The 22,382-nt window shown below is 40.7% G+C and overlaps 1 protein-coding gene across 1 annotated transcript in view; it reads right to left on the bottom strand.

The window, feature by feature from the left end:
* Positions 1–6,102: 6,102 nt before the first annotated feature.
* Positions 6,103–22,382, bottom strand: part of TBC1D31 (TBC1 domain family member 31) — a 61,248-nt gene continuing 44,968 nt past the window's right edge. Inside the window, exons 17-23 of the mRNA XM_007456033.1 lie at positions 20,377–20,469; positions 17,670–17,810; positions 16,378–16,572; positions 15,439–15,562; positions 12,516–12,518; positions 7,976–8,068; positions 6,103–6,236 (exon numbers count right to left, since the gene is read on the bottom strand). Of these exons, the coding sequence (XP_007456095.1) occupies positions 6,103–6,236; positions 7,976–8,068; positions 12,516–12,518; positions 15,439–15,562; positions 16,378–16,572; positions 17,670–17,810; positions 20,377–20,469 (783 nt within the window). The remainder of the gene's footprint in view (positions 6,237–7,975; positions 8,069–12,515; positions 12,519–15,438; positions 15,563–16,377; positions 16,573–17,669; positions 17,811–20,376; positions 20,470–22,382) is intronic.

Raw genomic sequence — 22,382 nt, 5'->3', positions numbered from 1 at the left:
ATAGCACACTGGTCTCTGCAATTCTCCATTGAGGATGTGATAATACTTTTGGGTTAACATCATGGTAGGGAGGACTTTCAGAGGCCTTCACTTGGCTCTTCCTATTCTAACGACCCTTACTCAGTGGGTCATAGCACCAGTGTAGAGATTCTGCCCTTTGTCAAATATGTTTATTCCAATTATACATTCAGGTACCCAAAATCACCACAGTTGGTTTCATGGCCTTATTGCATCCACTGTAATTCAAACTGGCCCAAGGCTCCTTTTTCACCTGACCACTGTTAGCTCTGACTTTGGTGGGCCCAAGTAATTAGTGTCATTTTACAGCCAATGTCTAGTAATCCCTGAAAGGGCTGGGTGTCGTCTTTATCCTGCTACCCAGTCTTTCAGGTAAGTGCCAACAGATCTCTTTGGAAAGGACTGAGGGATTATTTATAGCATATATATGTGTCATTCACAGCTGCAGAATCCTTCACCATAGGGACCTGGTCTTCTCTGCAATCAAGAGACATTGAATATAAAATAGACAACCAACAAGGACCTACTGTGTTTTAGCACAGGGAACTATACTCAATATTTCATAATAACCTATAATGAAAGAGAATCTGAAGACTATATATGTATAACTGAATCGCTGTGCTGTACACCTGAAACTCACATGACTATACTTCTGTTAAAAAAAAGAAAAAGGCTTTGAATCTGGGGATGAGTTTAGGTCTGGAAAATGGGTGACAGACATAGCTCTCCATTATGGTGATGTCATTGAGCAGGACCCTACGGGGCCTTCTTGGGACAGACCTCCCCATGTCCTCCACTTGCCTCTTGTTTGTAGAAAAACTTTAGCTTCCTAGGCCTTTCCCGAGTTCCAAAGATATATTTAATTGGAGAAGTGAGAAAACGCAGAAACAAAGGAAAACAGTCAAGCAAGACAAATAACAACAGTTTAGCCATTAAACAAAGTCAGGGACTTTTAGCTCCTCCTCGAGGGCTATGGATAAAAATCTGAGTCAAATCTCTTGAGCTGTTTAGCAGATACTGAAACCCCCACCAGGTGGAAGAGTTAACTGCATGCTGCCCACAAGCACATAGACCCCAGACGGCTTGGAACCAGAAGGTTGATGATGTTGCTCCCGATTACCTCACCACCAACCAATCAGAAGAATGTCCACGAGCTGATCACACACCCCACAACCCCTCTCCCTCACTGTGTCTTTAGAAAACCTTTCCCTGAAAGCTACTGGCAAGTTTGGGCCTTTAGAGCGTTAGCTGCCTGGACTCCTTGCCTGGAGCCCTGCACTAAATGCTGCACTCTCCCTCACCCTGACCCAGTGTTGGTAGATTGGCCTAAATGCATGCAGGCGAGTGGACCCAAGCTTGGTTCAGTAACAGTGACTCAAGTCAGGTTTTGGGCCACCAGATCGTAAGATTTCCTGTTACATATATCAAGCAACCTACCAATTTCATTCTTAGGGAAAACATAATCAATTACTGACAGCCAAGAATCCCTTAATACTTCTTCTCTGCTGCCAGCAGCTGTAAATTGTTGTCTTTGGTAGTTAAACCACTAACACTTGGCCTCTGCTGCATGAAATCCCATCATCCCCACTGAAATCAGGAAGCGTATTGACGGGCGTCTCTCACCACAGAGCTTTTCAAATTTGCAGATACTCCCTTCACTCAGTGCCTTAAGAAGGGAGTGTCTTTGGGGCTGAGCATGTAGTTGGAAAGAGAGTGAGAAGTTCATACGTGATAAATCCACTCCTGCGTTCATACCTTCCCAAGCCTTCCCATACCTTCCCAAGCCTGTGCCTACATCACATCAGGGATATCCTGGCATCTCTGTGTAATTAAAGAGGCCAACATTGAGTCCACGTTTCTGCCAACCAACCAAGTAAACTTTTAGAGCCACTTTCAATTGCACAGGAGTGCCTGTGATCAGTTTATGGCCTCTGAGCTCCAAATTCACTCTTCAGTGCCTGCTCTGCAAAAACAGATGAGACCCTTCAAGCCTTTCTTCTTATGGTGTGCACGGTGTTAGGCTGTCAGCAGAGGGCGCGGGAGGACACTGCAGGAGGAATGGGGCTTTTCTTTCTAGCTCAGATGTGCTGCTTTCTTTATTCTATTGATAGTTCCTGCTTCGTGGTCCCTCAGTGGTCAGAGTGTGTGGGGACACCCAGTGGTGCTCTGTGCCAGCTCTGTGCCACCTCTTAGTGACTTCACAGGCCAGCCTGAGGACCACTTCACTGTGGTCCTCCCAACATGGACATGGCATGTTCACTTCTAATGCCAGCAGCAGCCCCGACACGCTCTGAGCGCCTGGCTTCTGCCCTTGGTTTGCCTGTGCCCTGGGGCGTGGTTCCCCGTTGCTACCGACAAGGGTTCTTGGCCTTCCTTAATAGAAATGGATGAGAGGCCAGACAAAAAATTCAGGCAAGGCTTTACTGGGGCCCCTGCTGCAGCAGGTGGGAGTGAAAACAAGTAACATGTCCCCTTGCTCACTCCCCAAGCTCAGAGGGGAGCTGGTTCCTTATCTGGGGTGAAGGTAGGGGTGGGTCCAGGGGCCAGACCAGAGGGGTGGCTTAGGTGTCTGCCCACCTCTCTGGTCGTGTTGAGTGCAGGGGGCATGCTCAGTATGCTGCTTTTTGCCCCTGACACCCTGCTTTTGCTTCTGGCTCTTTAGAAGTAGAAGTTGGGTTTTTTAGTCCTTTTGTATCTTGTCCATAATTTGCCCCAACTGCCCATGCACGCAGTTATTTTTAGTCCCTTATAGTTTCTTTGTATTTTGTCGATCAAGGAGACATTTGCCTAGGTGCAAGCACTGCAGCGAAGGGTCCCAGGTCCCAGCCTGTCTCAGCATGACCCTCCCCTTCCCAACATGGCCCAACCGGGCCACACATGACTATGGTAACACTCGGGGTCCTGGCTTCCTACGAGCTTTCACTTGGCAGCCTGGGATCGCCTGCACCCTGGCCACTTCCTTCCTGCTGCCTGTGCAGGTGGGCCAGCTCTGGCCTGGGCAGTCCAGCAACCCCTCTGCTGGCCAGTGCGCTCTGAACCTGCGCCTTGAGGAGGGAGGGACCTCCTTCCGAGTTTGTCCTTCCTTGGGTCCTCTCCCTCAGCCATAGGCACCCTTTAGAATTTTTATACTTACTGCCCTATCGTAGTTTACTAACTCTTTACATTAAACTTCTCATGTTCAAATTACGTGGTTTATCTCCAGACTGACCTGAGATTCAACATTAAGAATCTGTGTTAAGTGCACCCATATTAATAGATTGACACTTTGGCAGTCCTTGTAGAGTCATGGTTACTGCTGTAGCAGTCACAGTGGAGTCACAGTGGGAAGGACTTTAGCAAATATTCAAATCGTGCTCAACATCAGAGAATTCATACCAGAGAAAAAGCTTGTGAATGCGTGAGAAGGCCTTCAACCAAGTTAGTAACTTATCCAACACCATTGAATTCATACTGAAGACTCTAAGTGGAGTCAGCGTGGAGAGGGATTTAGCTGAAGCCCCACATTTATCCAACCAGAAAGAAACCTTACGAATGTGATAAATATGAAAAGGCATTTTGGGAGCTGCTCATCTCCAACTAACTCAAGGGAGTACTGGAGAAAAGCTTTGTGACTGTAGTCAGTGTGGGAAGAATTTTAGCCAAGCTCAACCTTCATTCAATACCCAGAGAGTTTATATTATAAAGAAATTGGGGGACTTCTTTGGTGGTCCAGTGGCTAAGACTCTGAGCTCCCAATGCAGGGGGCCCGGGTTTGATCCCTGGTTAGGAAACTAGATCCCACATGCCGCAACTAAGACCCGGTGCAGCCAAATGAACAAATATTAAAAAAAAAAAAAGAAAGAAATTGGGGTCAGGTTGAGGATATACTGCCAAGAAGCAGGAAGAGATAATCAGAAATGTATTTCGTAGATTTCATTAAATGTGATAACCTCTGAAATGCCAAGCAATCCCACGTGACTTATGAGACTCAGCCAACTACCTCTCTGCTAAGCCAGTGACTTTATCAAGATTACTGTTGGGAGAATTGCAGGCTCAGGGAAAACTAGAGGGAAGAATGTAACAAAAAAGAACTTCATGTGATTGAAAGTATGCATAACCCACTTTCACTGGATGGATAGAAACTTTTTTAAAAAGTTAAAAATATTATAAGACTATAAAAGTGTGTGTGTGTGTGTGTGTGTGCGCGCACGTGCGTGCGCACACAGTTTACAAAACCAATCTGAATGGATGTAAATTCTAGTAAAAGAGGACCTGAAGTAGAGGTCAAAAACGGGCAATATGCAGTTGATTCTGCCTGGCAGAATCACAATATTTTAGAATTCAAATGCTTTTTTTTTTTTTTTTTTTTTTGCGGTACGCGGGCCTCTCACTGTCGTGGCCTCTCCCGTTGCAGAGCACAGGCTCCGACGCGCAGGCTCAGCGGCCATGGCTCACGGGCCCAGCCGCTCCGCGTCACGTGGGATCTTCCCGGACCGGGGCACGAACCCGTGTCCCCTGCATCGGCAGGCGGACTCTCAAGCACTGCGCCACCAGGGAAGCCCTCAAATGCTTTTTTTAAAAAAAATTTATTTATTTAGGCTGAGCGGGATCTTCGTTGCAGCACGCGGGATCCTTTGTTGTGGCACATGGGCTCTTTAGTTCTGGCACGTGGGCTTCTTAGTTGTGGCATGTGTGTGGGCTCTAGTTCTCTGACCAGGGATTGAACCTGGGCCCCGAGCATTGGGAGGGCAGTGTCTTACCCACTGGACCACCAGGGGGGGTCCCTAGAATTCAAATCTTTCTAGGTGAGCAATTTCTAGCTCACTGAAGTTGCCATCACACCAGAAATATTTTATATCCTGTGACTTTCTGTTGCCACATACACACACCAGCCTGGCCCATGAAGGTATGCATCTAACAAACTGACAAAGAAAATGAGGCTGATGAAAGTGCTCTTGGGAAACCAACGCCTTGCATAATGATGGGGTATTTTTTTTTTAATTGTTTTTCCTGATGTAATCTGAGGTTTTTTTGGCTGCGTTGGGTCTTTGTTGCTGTGCGCGGGCTTTCTCTAGTTGCAGCGAGCAGGGGCTACTCTTCATTGCGGAGCACAGGCTCTAGGCACATGGGCTCAGTAGTTGTGGCATGTGGGCTCAGTAGTTGTGGCACACAGGCTCTGGAGCACAGGCGCAGCAGTTGTGGCGCACGGGTTTAGCTGCTCCGCAGCATGTGGGATCTTCCTGGACCAGGGCTCGAACCCATGTCCCCTGCATTGGCAGGCGGATTCTTAACCACTGCACCACCAGGGAAGTCCTATAACGGGGTATTCTTTTAGGACTTCAGACAAAAGAGAGCATTTGGCTTGCCATAAGGTTACGCTTTGTGCCAAAACCAAAACAAAACACTCGTATGTACTGTGTGCTGTGTGTTAAGCACCATACCAGGAAAAGCACTATATCAGCAACTTTATATACATGATCTTATTTAATCTTTACATCAAAGACCACGTGCTGTTTCTACTCTCCCTTTAGAAATGGGTTCAGGGAAGTAATTTGCCAAGATGATGAGGCCGGGAGCAGCCCTGTTGTGGTGCTGAGCCGGTGCCGTCAGGAGAAGAGGAGACAGTGGCCTGGGTGCTGTTGGTACAGTGGATCGCGGGCGAGGGGGCGGACCAGCTGCTGGGGGCAGAGGGGCTGGCAGGTGGGCCTCTCCTCACTGCTCGCGCTCTGGCGCTGCTGCTGAGTTCAGGCTCAGTCCTGGTTGTACAGCTGTTGAGGTGGTGCCGTGTTCTTTATTTCTCCATTCACCTTTAAAATAAAACCTCGTCCACTGAAGTTCCTGAGGTTTCTGCTGGTCCTTGAAACCTGAAAGGGCCTAATACAAAGCTTTAAAAGCTTCAAATTTTTTTTATTGTGAAAAGTACAAGAAGCCATTTACAAGTCCCAAAGCACCAGAATTAAGGAGAACACATAATTTTTATACACACATATTTTTCATACAAAAGGTTGATCTTTATAGGAATTTAAAATAAATAATCTGAAAATCAGTGTCACTGATTGCAAAATAGGTATCTCGCTCTTTGACTCTCTCAAGGTGACCAGGCTCCTAAGTAGCCAAAAGATGAGGCGTTTGACATCTGTTTCGAGCCTGGGTGGCGAGTCTCTGGCGGAGATTTCTCACTCTCTCCATAAGATCCCATTCCATGGTGTCCCAACGTGCTTTTCTTTGGTTTAATGAAACTTGAAAACAAAATTTAAAATTAACAACAGTTAATTTTAGCAATGGTATAGTGTTTAAAGGTAAATACGTGGCAAAAAATCAATAATGAAGTGAATATTCTAAAAACAAAACTTCTTAAACCAAAAGCCTAACATGTTACCTGCCCATGTGGTTCCATTTACAAGTCAAATATTTATTCGTTGAATTGAATGAATGCTATTAGAGAACTTATCTGCTTTTGGTTAGCTTTTTTTTTTTGATTTGGGAATACAGATGACCTTTTAAATTAGGAAGAAAGCTTGTTTAAGAGAGAATTTGAGTTCTTTGCAATAGTAAGTTTCTTCACCATGGTGCTTATTGTAATGAGAAAATTCCAAGGTGCCAAAATTAATATTGTGAAATGTACACCATGACCACTTCTCCTAATGTTTAAATAAATAAATCAAGTGCTTTTTATAGTGGCCAACGGCAGGGAGAGTCCAGAATCAAGATTAGAGCATTACAATGTGTCCAAGTGTAACAGTCATTTAACATTGATTTAGAGGGGCTAGTAAATACTGGAATTCAAAAAAGAAGCATCTTAAAAATATACTTCTCTGAAACTTAGTTACATATTCAAATAGCTTCAATTTCTGAAAACTGTTTTTCCCCCAAGGAACAAAACATTTATGCTTTTCTTATTTTGCTGCCAAATGAGAAACTTGCCAAATGTCCTCAACTGGATTTTGAAATTTAGAACTATCTAGTTAAAAAGTTCTGACGTGTCAGAATAGAGAACAGTTGACAATCTCCTGTCCTTTCATTTGACTTACACATGACTTTTGGTTTAATTCACATCCTGACACAGAATTTAGAGATGCACATAAGAGTATGAGTTAGCAAGGATATTTTACACAACACTGGAACTCATGACTTGTTATCAGGTATATTTCTTATAAAGCTGGTCTTTTGGGGACATTATACAAATCTGTTCTTCTAAAAGAACTCAAAACACATTGTTAAATTCTGCTTCACTTGTATGACAGTTTTACTGAAAAAGTTGGTTGAAATAAAGTCTAACAGAGTTTCCAGTCCCCTCCTCCCCTCCTTTTAAACCCAAATCAAGTACTTTACTGGGGAAACTGTTAGCTCCTTTATGGGCTTAATGCTGTGACTACATTTCTGTAAGATGTTTCCATCCCATCCCTTCCAGAAATAAACAAAAACCTCCAGTTAATCAAGTCAAGGGATCAAAAGGCAACTAATAAACATGGAGCCACTTGCCCTTAGCAGTTCTGAGCGAGCTGGCCCTGCAGTACATCTCAGGGCCCAGAGCAGACACATGTTTCTAATGGTTGCTGGAGGGAACTCAGCCCAGAATAAGAGTTGAGAAAATTCAAATATGTAATAGCTTTGAAAACTAATCCTGAGATTTTCTTTTCACAGGGATGTAAAAAACTAGTCATGAATATCATTAATTTAGTTAGTGATGGACTTCTATTGGAGTCTTCAACTCTGTTTTGGGCAGCAGTGCTGGTGCTAGAGAAATAGTCGCACTAATGATATTTGGCAAGCTTTCTCTACTTGGGGTTTGAACTGACCCAGTTTTTCTCCCCAGCTGGAAACTTGAGAATCTTGCTGACTCCACTTTAGGATTTCCATGATCAATGCCCTGGGAAAATGGTCTCAACATGCTACAAATATAACTTAAGCCACAATCTTGCTTAAATATTGCTAAATCGAACATGACAGAAGACATCTTTCTTGTTTGTTGACTTACGCTGTGTCAAGGACTCCATTTCAGAAATGTCTTTTAACTGTGAGGTTCTAGGCAAACAGCTTGAGGCGACCCATTCATCTTGGCACCTGGGCACTATGTTATAAAAGTGAAAAAACAGAGAGAATGTTTGGGAGTGGATAGAAAGCCATGATTAATTCCAGACGGTCCCTAGTGAATTAAAAGTGCCAAGGATAAAAAGCCCCTTAGTTTTCTCTTCTGGGAAGAATACTGTCACCATTCAATAGGCAAGGGAAGTAAAGTTAGTGAGAATTAAGAGCTGAGCTGAAGTTTTGGTAAAGTACTTTAAAAACACCTTTAGCTAAAACAAAAAGCCAACAAACAAGTGAAAAATACAGGTGTTAGTATAGAGATCCCAAACATTTGTTGGGAGAGACTATTAAATGTGATTAGCAAACCTTCCTTGAGAACACCTGTGAGCTGATCACTACCAGCTTTAACCAGGCAAGGCATGATCACAATATACAGCAGACCAGAAGCAGCAACAGGCAAGTTTTGTTTTGTTTTTTTAAAAATATTTTTATTTTTATTATTTATTTTGGCTGGGCTGGGTCTTAGCTGCGGCACGTGGCATCTTTAGTTGCGGCATGTGGGATCTTTAGTTGCGGCATGCAGAGTCTTAGTTGCAGCATGCGGGATCTAGTTCCTGACCAGGGATGAAACCCTGCACTGGGAGCATGGAGTCTCACCCACTGGACTACCAGGGACGTCCCAAGCGATAGGCAAGTTTTACCTGGACTTATTAGAGTAGGAAGCATGGCAGTGTTCCACACCTAACCAGTGCCACCTCCTATTTTTTTTAACATCAGTCCCCACACTTCAAAATTTCTACTCACCCTTCAGCTGTGTTTTTACTGCTTCCTAACTCCTACAGCTTTACATCCAATAAGACATCAGAGTCTTTTTGATGTTTTCATCCTAATGTCACTTAGGATGTCCCTTCCTTTCTACTCCCATCACCAGGATCCAAGCCTCCATGAGTCAGGGCCAGACTGCTCGGGTCACACTGACTCATGAAGATCACCTGGGCTCAAGAGCTGCAGCTAATGGGGTGTGTGTGTGTGTGTGTGTGTGTGTGTGTGTGTGTGCATGCGTGTGTGTGTGTGTGTGTGTTTAAAAATTAATTTTTTAACATCTTTATTGGAGTATAATTGCTTTACAATGCTGTGTTAGTTTCTGCTTTATAACAAAATGAATCAGCTATACATATACATATATCCCCATATCTCCCCCGTCTTGCATCTCCCTTCCACCCTCCCTATCCCACCCCTCTAGGTGGTCACAAAGCACCGAGCTGGTCTCCCTGTGCTAGGTGGCTGCTTCCTACTAGCTGTCTATTTTACATTTGGTAGTGTATATATGTCCATGCCACTCTCTCACTTCGTCCCAGCTTACCCTTCCCCCTCCCTGTGTCCTCAAGTCCATTCTCTACATCTGCATCTTTATTCCTATCCTGCCCCTAGGTTTTTCAGAACCATTTTTTTTTTTTTAAGATTCCATACATATGTGTTCAGCTAATGGTTTTAACTCATCGTTTTAGCTCAATGAGTCATTAAGATAATGTGACTAATTACCAAATGATTAATTTTGAACTGGTGTCAGGGAATGGAATATAAAAGGCATCTTAAAATATCTGAAGGGCTATCATGGTAGTAAGCGTAATCTGCATTGCTCCAGACAATAGTTTTTTTTTTTTAAATTGTAGTTGATTTACAATGTTGTTAGTTTCAGGTGTATGGAAAAGTGATTCACTTATGTATTCTTTTTCAGATTCTTTTGTATTCTAGCTTATTACAAGATACTGAATATAGTTCTCTGTGCTATACAGTAAGTCCCTGTTGTTCATCTATTTTATATATAGTAGTTCGTATCTGTTCATCCCATCCTCCTAATTTATCCCTCTCCCCCTTTTCCCCTTTGGTAACCACAAGTTTGTTTTCTATGTCTGTGAGTCTGCTTGTTTCATAAATAAGTTCATTTGTATCATTTTTTAAGATTCCACATATAAGTGATATCATGTGATTCATCTTTCTCTGGCTTACTTCACTTAGTATTATAATCTCTAGGTCCATCCATGTTGCAAATGGCATTATTTCATTCTTTTTTTTTTAACATCTTTATTGGGGTATAATTGCTTTACAATGGTGTGTTAGTTTCTGCTTTATAACAGAGTGAGTCAGTTATACATATATATATGTTCCCATATCTCTTCCCTCTTTTTTTAAGGCTGAGTAGTATTCCATTATATATATATGTATTACATCTTCTTTATCCATTCATTAGTTGATGGACATTTAGGTTGCTTCCATGTCTTGGCTATTGTGAATAGTGCTGTAATGAACATTAGGGTGCGTGTATTTTTTTGGAATTAGAGTTTTTGTCTTTTCTGGATATATGCCCAGGAATGGAACTGCTGGGCCATATGGTAATTCTCTTTTTAGTTTTTTAAGGAACCTCCATACTGTTCTCCATAGTGGCTGTACCAATCTACATTCCCACCAACAGTGTAGGAAGGTTCCCTTTTCTCTACACCTCCAGCATTTATTTGTAGACTTTTCTGATGGCCATTCTGACCAGAGAACAGTTTCTAATGAGACGGTTTACAAAAAGAAAAGCAGGTTCAGCTTTACATAAGGAAGGAGCAACTTTTAAATAAAATACTGGCAGAAAATGGAATGAGGTAACGAGCTCACCAGCTCTATTAGCATTCTGGCATAGGCTGGATAACCACTATTGCAATGTTGCAGAGATGATTCACATATGAGATCCTTCCAAATCTGAGATCTCACAGTTCCTTGTCTCTCACCTGTCCTCCTATATCCCTCCTGCCCACTGCTATTGGAGAGGATGAATTAAATGGCGTCTTGTAAATATCACACTGCCAATGGTTTTCCCCCATTTGCTTATAGCAACGTTTCAAACACTGCTGAGCAGATTCACCTGTGAAACTTTAAAACAAAAATCTAGCTTTCCGGTTTTTTTAAAAAAATTATTTAATTTTGGCTGCACTGGGTCTTCGTTGCTGCACGTGGGCTTTCTCTAGCTGTGGCGAGCGGGAGCTACTCTTGGTTGCAGTGCATGGGCTTCTTATTGCGGTGGCTTCTCTTGTTGTGGAGCACGGGCTCTAGGCACGCGGGCTTCAGTAGTTGTGGCACACGGGCTTAGTTGCTCTGTGGCATGTGGGACCTTCCCGGACCAGGGCTCCAACCCGTGTCTCCTGCATTGGCAGGCAGATTCTTAACCACTGCGCCACCAGGGAAGCCCTTTCCATTTTTTTTTAAATCTACAGAACTAAATGTGAGGTCCTGACTGCATTTTTAAAAAAATTTGTAATGTATCAAAAAATTGCCAGTCACTGGCTAACTGTAACAAATTTGAACATATAAATAGTACAGTAAAAAGTGAAAGTTCTTTTTTCTATATTTTTTTGCACTACAACTTGCTTTTTTCCTTCATTTAATGTATTTATTTTAAAGCCCCCAAAGTGATTCTTATTATTTAAAATTAGTATTTATTTACTGAAGTGGTATTACCTGTACCTCACAAAATTCAAAAGGAACAAAAAGGTACAAACTAAATTTCCTTCCTTTCCCTAACCACGTTCCTTGCCCAGGAGGCAAGCCCTGTACTCTGTCTTCCGCAGGCCATTCTGCTCTGCAGCCAGGCTGGTAAACAGGATGAAGCCCACTGCTCAGCCTGGCACTGAAGGTCCCCATCACCTACATTCTTCAGTGATATCTTTAACCATCCTTGTACAGAAGCTCTCTGCTCCAGCTGGCCTAACCTGAATCACCACAACAGGCAAGTCTCTGCCACTGATTAATTACTTTTAACAAGTTCTGTCTCATGCAAGGAGTTCATGGAGGCGTTTGGTTGGGGAATCCACAAAAATGATTATGGGAAAGTGCTGTGTGTGTGTGTACGTGTATGTGCATGTTTCTGGGAGAGATCCTCAGAGGGACCCACAGGCTGTAAGTGGTTAGAAAATGGTGTAATATAACGTTAGAACTGTTAACAAAATTAAAAATCGCCTAGTCTATAATCTTCTCAATTTACAAATGAGGAAACTGAAAACCAGTAAACATTTCTTATAGGCACAAATGAAACACAAGTGAGTAAATCAACTAACCAGAGGTACACAGCTTATTGACTGGCTAAGATTATTTAAACTCTGTCTTCGTTTACCATGAGGCTGGGACCAGAACCCGGTGTTCCCGACATCCAGCCTGGGCTCCTGCACCACACCATGAAACCTCCCTCCCTGAAATGTCCTCCAATTGCTCTAAGCTCTTCCCTTTCTTCAAGGCCCAGTCACTTTAAAACCTGGTCCAGTGGCCCTACCTGGCAACCAGCGTTTACGAATGTCATTAAAAAAATAAGTTTCACTGAGGTAATTCACATACCACAGAATTCACCCTTAACTTTAAAGGGTACAGTTCAGTGTTTTTAGTATACTTAGAGTTGTATAATCATCACCACTAATTCTAGAACATTTTCATCATCCCCCAAATAAACGTCTTACCCACTAGTGGCCCACTCCCCTACCCCTCCCACCCACAAACCACTAACCCCCTTCTGCCCCTACAGGTTTGCCTATTCTGGACATTTCATGAATAGAATCATATGAACATGTGGCCTTTTGGTCTAGCTTCTTTAACTTAGCATAAGGTTTTCAAGGTTCATCCATTTTGTAGCATGAATCAGTAGTTAATTCCTTTTCATCGCTAAGTAAGATTCCACTGTATGGATATACCATATTTTGTTTATCCATTCCTCATTTGATGGATATTTGGGTTGTTTCTACTTTTTGGCTATTATGAATAATGATGCTGTGAGCATTCAGTGTACAAGTTTTTGTAGGGATATGTTTTCAGTTCTCTTGGGTATATACCTAGGAGTGGAACTGCTGGGTCATACAGTCTCTCTACATTTAACCTTCTGAGGAACTGCCAGACTGTTTCCCAAAGTGGCTGCACCACATCACATTCCCACCAGCACTGTTCCAATTCCTCTGATCCTTGCCCCCACCCATTAGTGGATTACATCCATGCTACTGATCATGAAGTTGTGTCTCACTGTATATATATTTTTAATTTGAATGTTTTCTCATGTGGTTTTGATTTGTATTTCCCTAATGACTAATTTAAGCTGAACATCTTTTCATATGCATATTGGTCATTGTATATCTTCTCTGGAGAACTGTCTGTTCAAATCCTTTGCCCATTAAAAATCTGGACTCATATTTTATAAGACATCACTCGCTATTCGGCTTCAGTTTAAGCTTATGGGCCTGGGATTTTAGGAGCAGCGAGGGTCATTCACGTTGTCCAGAAGGTTCTATTTTCTGGGAAACAATAAGAATTCCTCCCCATTGCTAATAAAGATTGACACTGGGCACAAATGTTAATAAACGCGCTATCGTTGGCACACTCACCTGCTTCCTACTTCCTGGTGCCTCGCTTCTAGGCTCTGAGTGACAAACCAATGCCGAGCACTTGCAATCAACATGCCGTTTTCCTAATTATAGCTGCTTATCCTCCAGTTTTAGGATTAAGTGACACAGATTTAATCTGTACACCCTGATTAAGGCGATGATCAAATCCTTACACATTTGCCTTTTGAAAAATGAATGATTATTAACCAAACTATCTCTCATTGGTGAAATTTAGGAACGTTGAAAAAACGTAGGTGGCGTGGCAGGAAGGCACCCTGGAGGCGGAAGGGCCACATGTAGGAAGACTACGAATGCAGGGAGCTTTTTGCAGTTTCTTTCCTTCCCAATTTCTAAATTTGTAGGTTCTCCAAAAGTCTCACATTTCTTTTCTTTCTAATGTCGGGGTAAGTGTGACAGGGTTAGGGAGAAATGGCAGCTCCAGTGGTTTGTGTCTTTTAATTTGTGACATTCTGCTCCCCACTTCCCCCAAGGGCTCCGGGCGCTATTTGGGACCTAAACCCAAAAGCATGAGAGGTAATGAGGGGTTTCAAAAGCAGCCTAATTAAATGATGATAGCATCTAACCTCTACTTTTGCTTTTCAATTTGTGCACTACGAAAGTAATTACAAAGGTAATGCACAGAGCAGCATTAGTCATAAAAGCCCAAAAGTGGACATAACCCAAATGTCTATCAATTGATGAACGGATAAATAAACTGTGGAATAATCATACAATGGAATATTATTCTGCATTAAAAAGGAGTGAAGTACTGATATATGCTACAACATGGTTGAACCTCAAAACATTATGCTAGTGAAAGAAGTCAGACACAAAGGACCATGGAGTATATGGTTACATTTATATGAAATTTCCTGAATAGGCAAATCTACAGAAACGGGTAGATTAGTGTTTGCCAGGGGCTGGGGGGAGTGGCAGGAAATGAGGAGTGATTGCAAATGGCCAAGGGGTTTATTTGGGGCTGTGAAAATGTTCTAAAATCGATCGTGGTGATGGCTGCACAACTCTGAATATATTTTTTAATATATGGTAATACAATACTGTTGAATTACATATTTTTAACAGGTGAATGGTATGGCATGTGAATTACATATCAGTAAGGCTGTTATTTTAAAAAGTAATACATAAACATTTTATAAAAGACTGAAACAATACAAGATATAGTAAAACAGAAGTTCCCTGTAAAGGTACTCTATTTTAGAATTTTAAATTATTATTATTATTTTGGCCATGCCATGGGGCTTGTGGGATCTTAGTTCCCCAACCAGGGATTGAACCCGGGCCATGGCAGTGAAAGCGCTGAGTGATAACCACTGGATTGCCAGGGAATTTCCAAGAATTTTAAATTAAAAGTTTGATTTTTCATTGAATGCCACTGTAAGCCTTGCACCAAAACCTAATGTTTGATTAGATCCTATAATAAGTTTCCTTGTGTTACTTTAATAAAACTGTTGTTCTGAGGACCAGCTATTGGCAAAGCACACATTTTTACTAAAATTAACTAGAAATAGCACTTTGGGAACAAATCATAGTCTAGTACATTAAGGGGATGCCAAGGACCGTGGAATAAAACAATTCTACAGGATGGCTGAGAAATTTTTCTTAATTGGAGGTTTTTTTTTTTTTTTGCAGTGAGTGGGCCTCTCACTGTTGTGGCCTCTCCCGTTGTGGAGCACAGGCTCCGGACGTGCAGGCTCAGCGGCCATGGCTCACGGGCCCAGCCGCTCCGCGGCATGTGGGATCCTCCCGGACCGGGGCACAAACCCGCGTCCCCTGCATCTGCAGGCGGACTCTCAACCACTGCGTCACCAGGTAAGCCCGCTTTTTTTTTGTTTTAAACAGCCCCACCTCCTCATCCCACCCTTTTAGCTGAGCAATAATTTGACTAAAAGTGCCAAAATACATCTCAGGGATTTATCCATGATAAGAGACCACAGTAAATGAATGAAGGTGTAACACCATGAAGGGAGAGAGAAGCATTCACGATGCTCACCTTTATGATACGGATGTTGAGCATGTATCTCATTCTCTAGGAACCACGTTCCAGAGGCATCTGAAAGAGCAGCAGCTTTCTTTTCTGATTTCAAATGACAGGCTTGTTCTTCAGCTTCCTCCCACTAAATACAAATAAATGAAAAAAAAAATCACATAAAAATTGTGCTAATGCAAATTCCTATAGTGAAGCAGCCCCTTTTGTCTCCTCTATATTTCCAAGGCACGTAGGATTTATTTGCTATTAGGGAATTTGGGTGCCTGTCTTGGCTCAAGGCTGTTGAAGAACCTTGAAAGCAGAGGCACTTTTGATGTCCCTACTATTCAATTCCTCAGAGAGCCATACAGGTCCCAACTGTCACTGAAATAACAATTCATTCCAATACATTTCAGATCTCAAACCTTATGGGACTGAGTTTTTAAAATTAATGGATGGAAAGGTATCCTTGAGAATGAAAGACATGCTCCAGGAAATAGTGCAGAAAGTTTGAAGGGGACGGTTTTTCTGATGACCTTGGAGCCAGGATACCAACCGTGGACTGCCCACCTCCAGACTTTTCATGTGAAAAAGAAAAATCCTTCTATCTTGCTTATAGTTACTGTTATTTTGGTTTTTGTTACTAATAGCTACATATAATTCCTAACTGTTCAAAGTCTTTTACGTTGCTAGTATAAAATATTAGGTAAATTAAAGTAGTAATATTATACAATCAGCTAGAACAAATCCACGAGGTTGGGAAGTTGAGACACTAATGTAACTGAGAAAGACACTTAGTCATTCTTAGGTGGCATCAACATTGGACTTCTCTGAGCACTACGTATTAAAATTAGATCATCTTTGATCTTTTCAAACACAAATTATGTGGTTTGATGCTATTGCCATTTGATTATTTCAAGATTTAAATGATTAATAACAAGAAGTTGATAACACCATTCTTACCTTTTTAGCTTCCCCCTCCATCACTGCGTTTAATACTTCCATTTCTTTCTTCCTATTTTTCCGAAGCAGTTTGGCTACTTCCTGGTAACGTTCATTTCGGTGTAGATCAGCGCGTTTTTGTTTATGTAGAGCTTGAATTCGCCAGTCAGTATTTAGACATGCTTGTTCAGCTTTTGCCAAATTTTCTTCAATTAACTAAGAACAATTCGTAAATTTCAGAAACAAGTTTAGACTACATAAAATACGGTATGTCCATTCAACGTATCCAAGTGTCCAGGACAGATGTTCACAACCCTGGTTGCATATTAGAATCATCTCAGTGTTTAAAACAAACTGATGTCCAGGCTCCACCATGTGTTTAAAACAAACTGATGTCCAGGCTCCACCACAAACCAACTAAATCAATCTCTTTATCAGCTGGATATTGGTACTTCTAGAAAGCTCTTCAAGTGGTTCTAATGTATAGCCAAGGTTGAGAACTTCTAGGCTAAGGGATGGGTGGAATTAAACAATTCCTATGTTTTAGTCCTTTGAAAAGGAGTCAGAAGAACCTATTTTTACAGACTGGACAAAAGCCTATAAGGAAAAAAAAGGGGGGAGGGGATATTCTGGGGGGGGGGGAGCCAAGGGACAGAACAGAAGGTAGGGAAATCTTACACTATTCCTGGCTTTTGGGACACAGACCCATTTAACATTTCGTTAAAGGGATAACTGACAAAGTTCTATGCTGAAGCCCTCAAATTCTATTTCCATTCATTTAAGCCAGCATTTCTGAAAGGATACTCCACAAGAAATTCTATAAAATAAGTTTAAGAAAATTTCTTAAAGATTCACAATGTGCCATATCCTCAAACCTGGCATGGAAAAACCTAACTTTAAGACAGCATTTTCAATACTTGTCATCCCCATTTTATTTAATACTAGTTATTGATATTCTACAGAATACACTTTGGAAATGCTGGCTTATATACCAGGCAGAGACCTGATGTTTTGCAACTGATCCACTCAGGGATAATTTCGGAGACTTAACAATGTAGGGCACTAAAATTTATAAAGTTATTCCCTATGTATTTTCTTCCAAGTCTTGACATTCTCAAAGAGTATAAAAGACACATGTATATGGCTGTCAGTGAAGTAAGTAGCCTCTAAATATAATAATGTGAGTTTCTAGGAACTGTGATAACTGAAGCAAAGAAACAAATTAACTTTATAGAGTTAAATTCCTTCTTTTAAAAGAATGGCAGATGGTAATTCCTCCTTCTACAGATATACTAAATTTATCATATTTTTACCTTCTGAGTTTTTTGGTTCTGAGTTTGATCTGTTCCTATCGGTCTATGAAACATGTGTTCTTCAAGATCCACTTTTCGTTTATAGGCGTCTGCATCTTCTCTCATTTCGTTTGCAATAGCTTCTTGATTTCTAGTGAGATTCTGTTAAAGAAATCATTAAAAAAAAATCACCAATCCATATAATAATGATGCTAGAACACAAAAACGTCTTTGCTCTTTTTCAGAATACCAAAACTGTAATCATCTAATTTTCAAAGTAAAGCAAACAGTGGTGACATCAGTGGAAATAAGAGTAAGGACCTCTGAAAATTCTCTCATCTATAAAAGCACTGAGATCACTGGCAAAACAAACTTTTTCAGAACTCTGGAAATTAACTGAAGGCTTACAGCAATCTGGGGAGCACTTATTCATAAAAATGGCTGAATCTTAGTAAGAAAGACGAACTTTATGGCATTTTAAACTTGCATTATTCCTACTCCATGCCACCCCTAAGCTCTGCCATTAGCTTTGAAAATCATTAGCCTGGCAGCCAATGGAGGGGACAAAATGGAGTTGAGGTCCTTCTAACTCCCATTCCCAGAGAACTGTGATCATCTGACTTGGAAGACCCCACTTTCAAGGCTGTTTTTATTTGACCTGACTCATAACTCACCTGTAGCCTTTTCCCTGGGGATGTCTGCTGAAAACAATCAGGGGAAACTGTTGAACATCGTGACCGTCCGAGGCAGTGGATCACAGAGCAAACAACAGGCCAATCAAAAAGCTTTGTAGGAAAAGCTGGGGAATCAGATACCTAGAGGGGGCTCTGAAATGCTCCAATAGATTCCTGGGACTTCAGAAGGCCGTGTGCATGTGTCAAAAATGTGCACGTGCCAAGGGCTGTGTGAATGCTCAAACCTGAGAAGGTCCTAAGTGCTCAGCTCTGGTCAACTGAGGTTTTGCAAAATCAGGAAGTGAAATCTAAGAGAGTTGTAAACTATCTGAGTGTTGTAAGTGTGCCCGAAAAAAATGATGCACACGGTGCCTCTCGGCAAAGACTAGAGGCTTTACTGGTTCAAGGGATCTAAGGAAATCTCTGTCTGGTCACCAGGCTACCTGAGTAGAGACTTCAGTGGCTACGCATGACAAAGAACACTTTACAGAATAATTCAGAAAAGTCACTAAGCCAAGAAACAACAAGAAACCCTTGGGAGAGAAAAGAATGTGATTTCCAGAAATGTCCTCTTACTTAAAATAGCTAGTTTTCAACAAAAAATTACACGATATAACAAAAACCAAGAAAGTATGGCCCTACATGCTTTAAACAGACATTAACCACATGATCTCCAAAGAAGATATAAAAACGGACAATGAACATATGAAAAGGTGCTTGATATTAGTCATCAGGTAAACAACAAATGCTAATTAAGGAACATTCTACAATATATCTGGCCTATATACTTCAAAAGTATAAATGTCATAAAATATAAAGACAAGACTCAGGAATGGTTCCAACTGAGAGGAGAATAAAGAGACATGACAACTGAAACAAATGGATTAGCTTAGATTTTCTTTTGCTATGAAAGACGTGTTTAGGACAACTGATAAAATGTGAATACAGTTTATACAACAAATAATAAATAATATGTTAATGTGCTGCTTTTGATCATTGTACTGTGATTATGTAATAAGGATTCCTTGTAGAAAATATACAATGACGTATTCAGGGGTAAAAGTGCATCATGTCTGCAACTTACTCAAACAGCTCAGGAAAAAAAAATGTGTGTGTGTATAGACAGAAAGAGAAGGATAATGCAAATTTATCAAAATGTTAATATTTGAGAATCTGAGAGAAAAACACTTTGAAATTTTTAGTATTTTCTTGCAAAATTTCTGTTAATTCTGAAATCATGCCCCCGGTGCCACCACTCCGCAGAAAAGACAGTAAAAAATAACCTCAAGCTTAGTTCAAATGAATGAATTCTAATTCAAAATCATAGGAGACTTAGTGTAAATTCCTGGGGCTCAGATTTAGAAAAAGTTCAGTGTAGAAACTTAAAGTGTTTTAGTTATGAATGGATGCTATGTTTTAAATCTTATTTAATGTGAGCAACAAACAATCATATGCAAGTTACCTGTTACTTATTTGTAGTTATCGCTAATTTCAAACTCTGTCTGACTTTAAGAGGACTGAAGGAAGTGAAAACGTGGTTTCAACATTAAATAAATGAGTAACATAATGCTTTTCCCCAACAAAACATATCTACAGCAGTAATAAAGTCTCCTTTTCCAGTGTCTTGGAAACTGAATTATACGTGCTAAAGTAGGTACTTGCTGATTTGATTCCAGAAGATTCAAATTTAGAGTGCTTTCCAGCTCTTATCTGACTTACCTTGTAGGATCTTTGTGAAGCACTTGGTTAATTTTGCAGTCACTATTACACAGATATAAGAAAACTTAGTAAGTTAGTAAAAGATCCTGAGGCAAAATCTGGGGCTTACATCTGGTGCTTCAGACACTAGACTAAGTTGTTAAGAGAAACATGAATTAAAGAATTACAACAAACTGTGCATTCAGACATTCTGGCTACCTTACAATCCTGGATAACACTGTACTTTTCTTGAAAAAAAAACAAATAAAATGAACATTAAAAAACCTTGAATAAACTGTCTAAAAATAGTTCGTACAAACTCTGCTTTTCTTATATTGGAAATTGTTGATTTATACCTTCTCATAAAGTCTTTTTTGTGATTCGAGTTCCAGATGTCTCATTTCTAGGTCTTTGGCTGTGGCAGCAATTTCTCGATCTCTCATATGTACCTACGGCCAAATAACAAACTGTGAATACCAAAAATAATTTACAAAAATATTTTTTGTTTAATAGATTTAGTAATCTTGTAATAAGAACAACCCGCTAAATGCATTTAAAATAAGAGGTATTGGGTTTTTGAAACCAGAGTAATTGCCAATCTATTAACATTCACTGTGGAATCTAGAAATAATGTCTGAGTTAAAGTTAAGCATAATTTTCTAAAAAAGAAAACACAATTACCATATGCTCATCTGCCCAGACTGGGAGAACAGATGGCAGTTCTTTCCATATTACATTAGCCATATTATGAGTTAGAAAAACTTGAGCAATTTAAATTCACAGTGGATAAAAATATAAAATGTTTAATCTTATTCGATATAACATTTATTTAATGTTCTTTTTGATTAAACTTCTATACTTTTCTAAATTCGGTTTGGCAACTAGTAATTTCAAGTTACAATTTACTGTGGACTGTTCAACCTGTATGTGCCCTGCTTGGACTTGGCCAATTTAAAGTTCACCTTTCTCAAAATCTGATTACTTGGGAGCTTTTCAGTCCTATACACTAGAAGGATTTGGATCAGGAACTCTTTAGATAGAGACTCCTGGGAACTGTCTTAAATACTTGGCTGCCTAAAATGCTCATTCTTTAGGAGTGAGAATAACATGATATGTGTTTCAGAACAAAACAAAACAAACTATAACCCATGAGGCATCTAACCTAATCATTTCATCCAACCAGTAAAGGGTTAATGATTGCATTACTACTTACACGCATAAGGCAAAGTGTTAGCTATTGTAGACAAACTATCAAATACATATAATCAGAGAAACAAACAGTAAAAATGAGAGTATAGTGGGATGTGCAAGGACATGCATCCAAGGAGTAAAATAACCACGGACTGAAAACCAGCTCGCCTTAAAGAGGTTCCTGAGAAAGCAGTTAGCTCAGAGGTGGGGATACCTGAGTTGATGAAGCAAGAGTAGTTATAATGCTAAGAGGTGGAGGAGACGTTTGGCATAGCAAATAATGCTTTTCAGGAATTTCAATTACAGAAGCTCTTCTGCTCTTGAATTTTCAGAGATACAAACAGCTATGTACCAGAGCAAAACAGATCAACTTTGCTTGCTACTAACAGATGTCTGTGTCACTTGTACGTGTCACTTTGGACTCAAGCAGCCTTTCCTGCTGGCGCCTGAACGGTGAGTAGAGAAGCTTCTGCTATTTAGCAGGGTCAGAGCTCACTATCAGACCAGGGAGATGGAAGGGCAGGAGGCTGGAATGGGAGGCAGAGGCCAGATCGTGCCACTGAAAGGACTTGACAGGATTCTTTCACCAAAAAAACTGCCTTCCACTATCTCAAAGGGGTTTGGAATAAGAGATCAGAGTTCTAAGCCTGTATTACTTTTGGAGAAGAACACAGATTTTCTAGAATAATGAATTACCAACCTCATTTACTAGATGAGACAGTTAAAAGAAATCATGGATTTTAAAAACCAACTTAAAGTTAACTGGCTTTAAACAAAACCAAGTATTATCTCATGCTATAAAAAGAGATAATAGATTATTAATATAGATGAATGAAAATCTTAAGAAAAATTTAAATATTTACTACTTTATCAAAAGCAAGTTTGAAAGTCCTTAATTAGTTTACAAATTCAATGCAATCCTAATAAAAATTCCAATAGGATGGGGGGATTCAGAGAGAGAGAGAGAGAGAGAGAGAGAGAGAGAGAGAGAGAGCGGGAGAGATAAAATTTTCAAAGTCTATTTGAAATGATAAACATTTGAGAATACTGAAGAAAACTCTTTTTTTTTTTTTTTTGCGGTACGCGGGCCTCACACTGTTGCGGCCTCTCCGGTTGCGGAGCACAGGCTCCGGACGCGCAGGCTCAGCGGCCATGGCTCACCGGCCCCGCC

Source organism: Lipotes vexillifer, unplaced genomic scaffold (genome assembly GCF_000442215.2).
Source record: "Lipotes vexillifer unplaced genomic scaffold, Lipotes_vexillifer_v1.1 scaffold84, whole genome shotgun sequence".
Classification (NCBI taxonomy): Eukaryota; Metazoa; Chordata; class Mammalia; order Artiodactyla; family Lipotidae; genus Lipotes; species Lipotes vexillifer.
The sequence above is the reverse complement of the archived record's forward strand: the minus strand, read 5'-3'. Positions and strand labels throughout refer to the sequence as shown.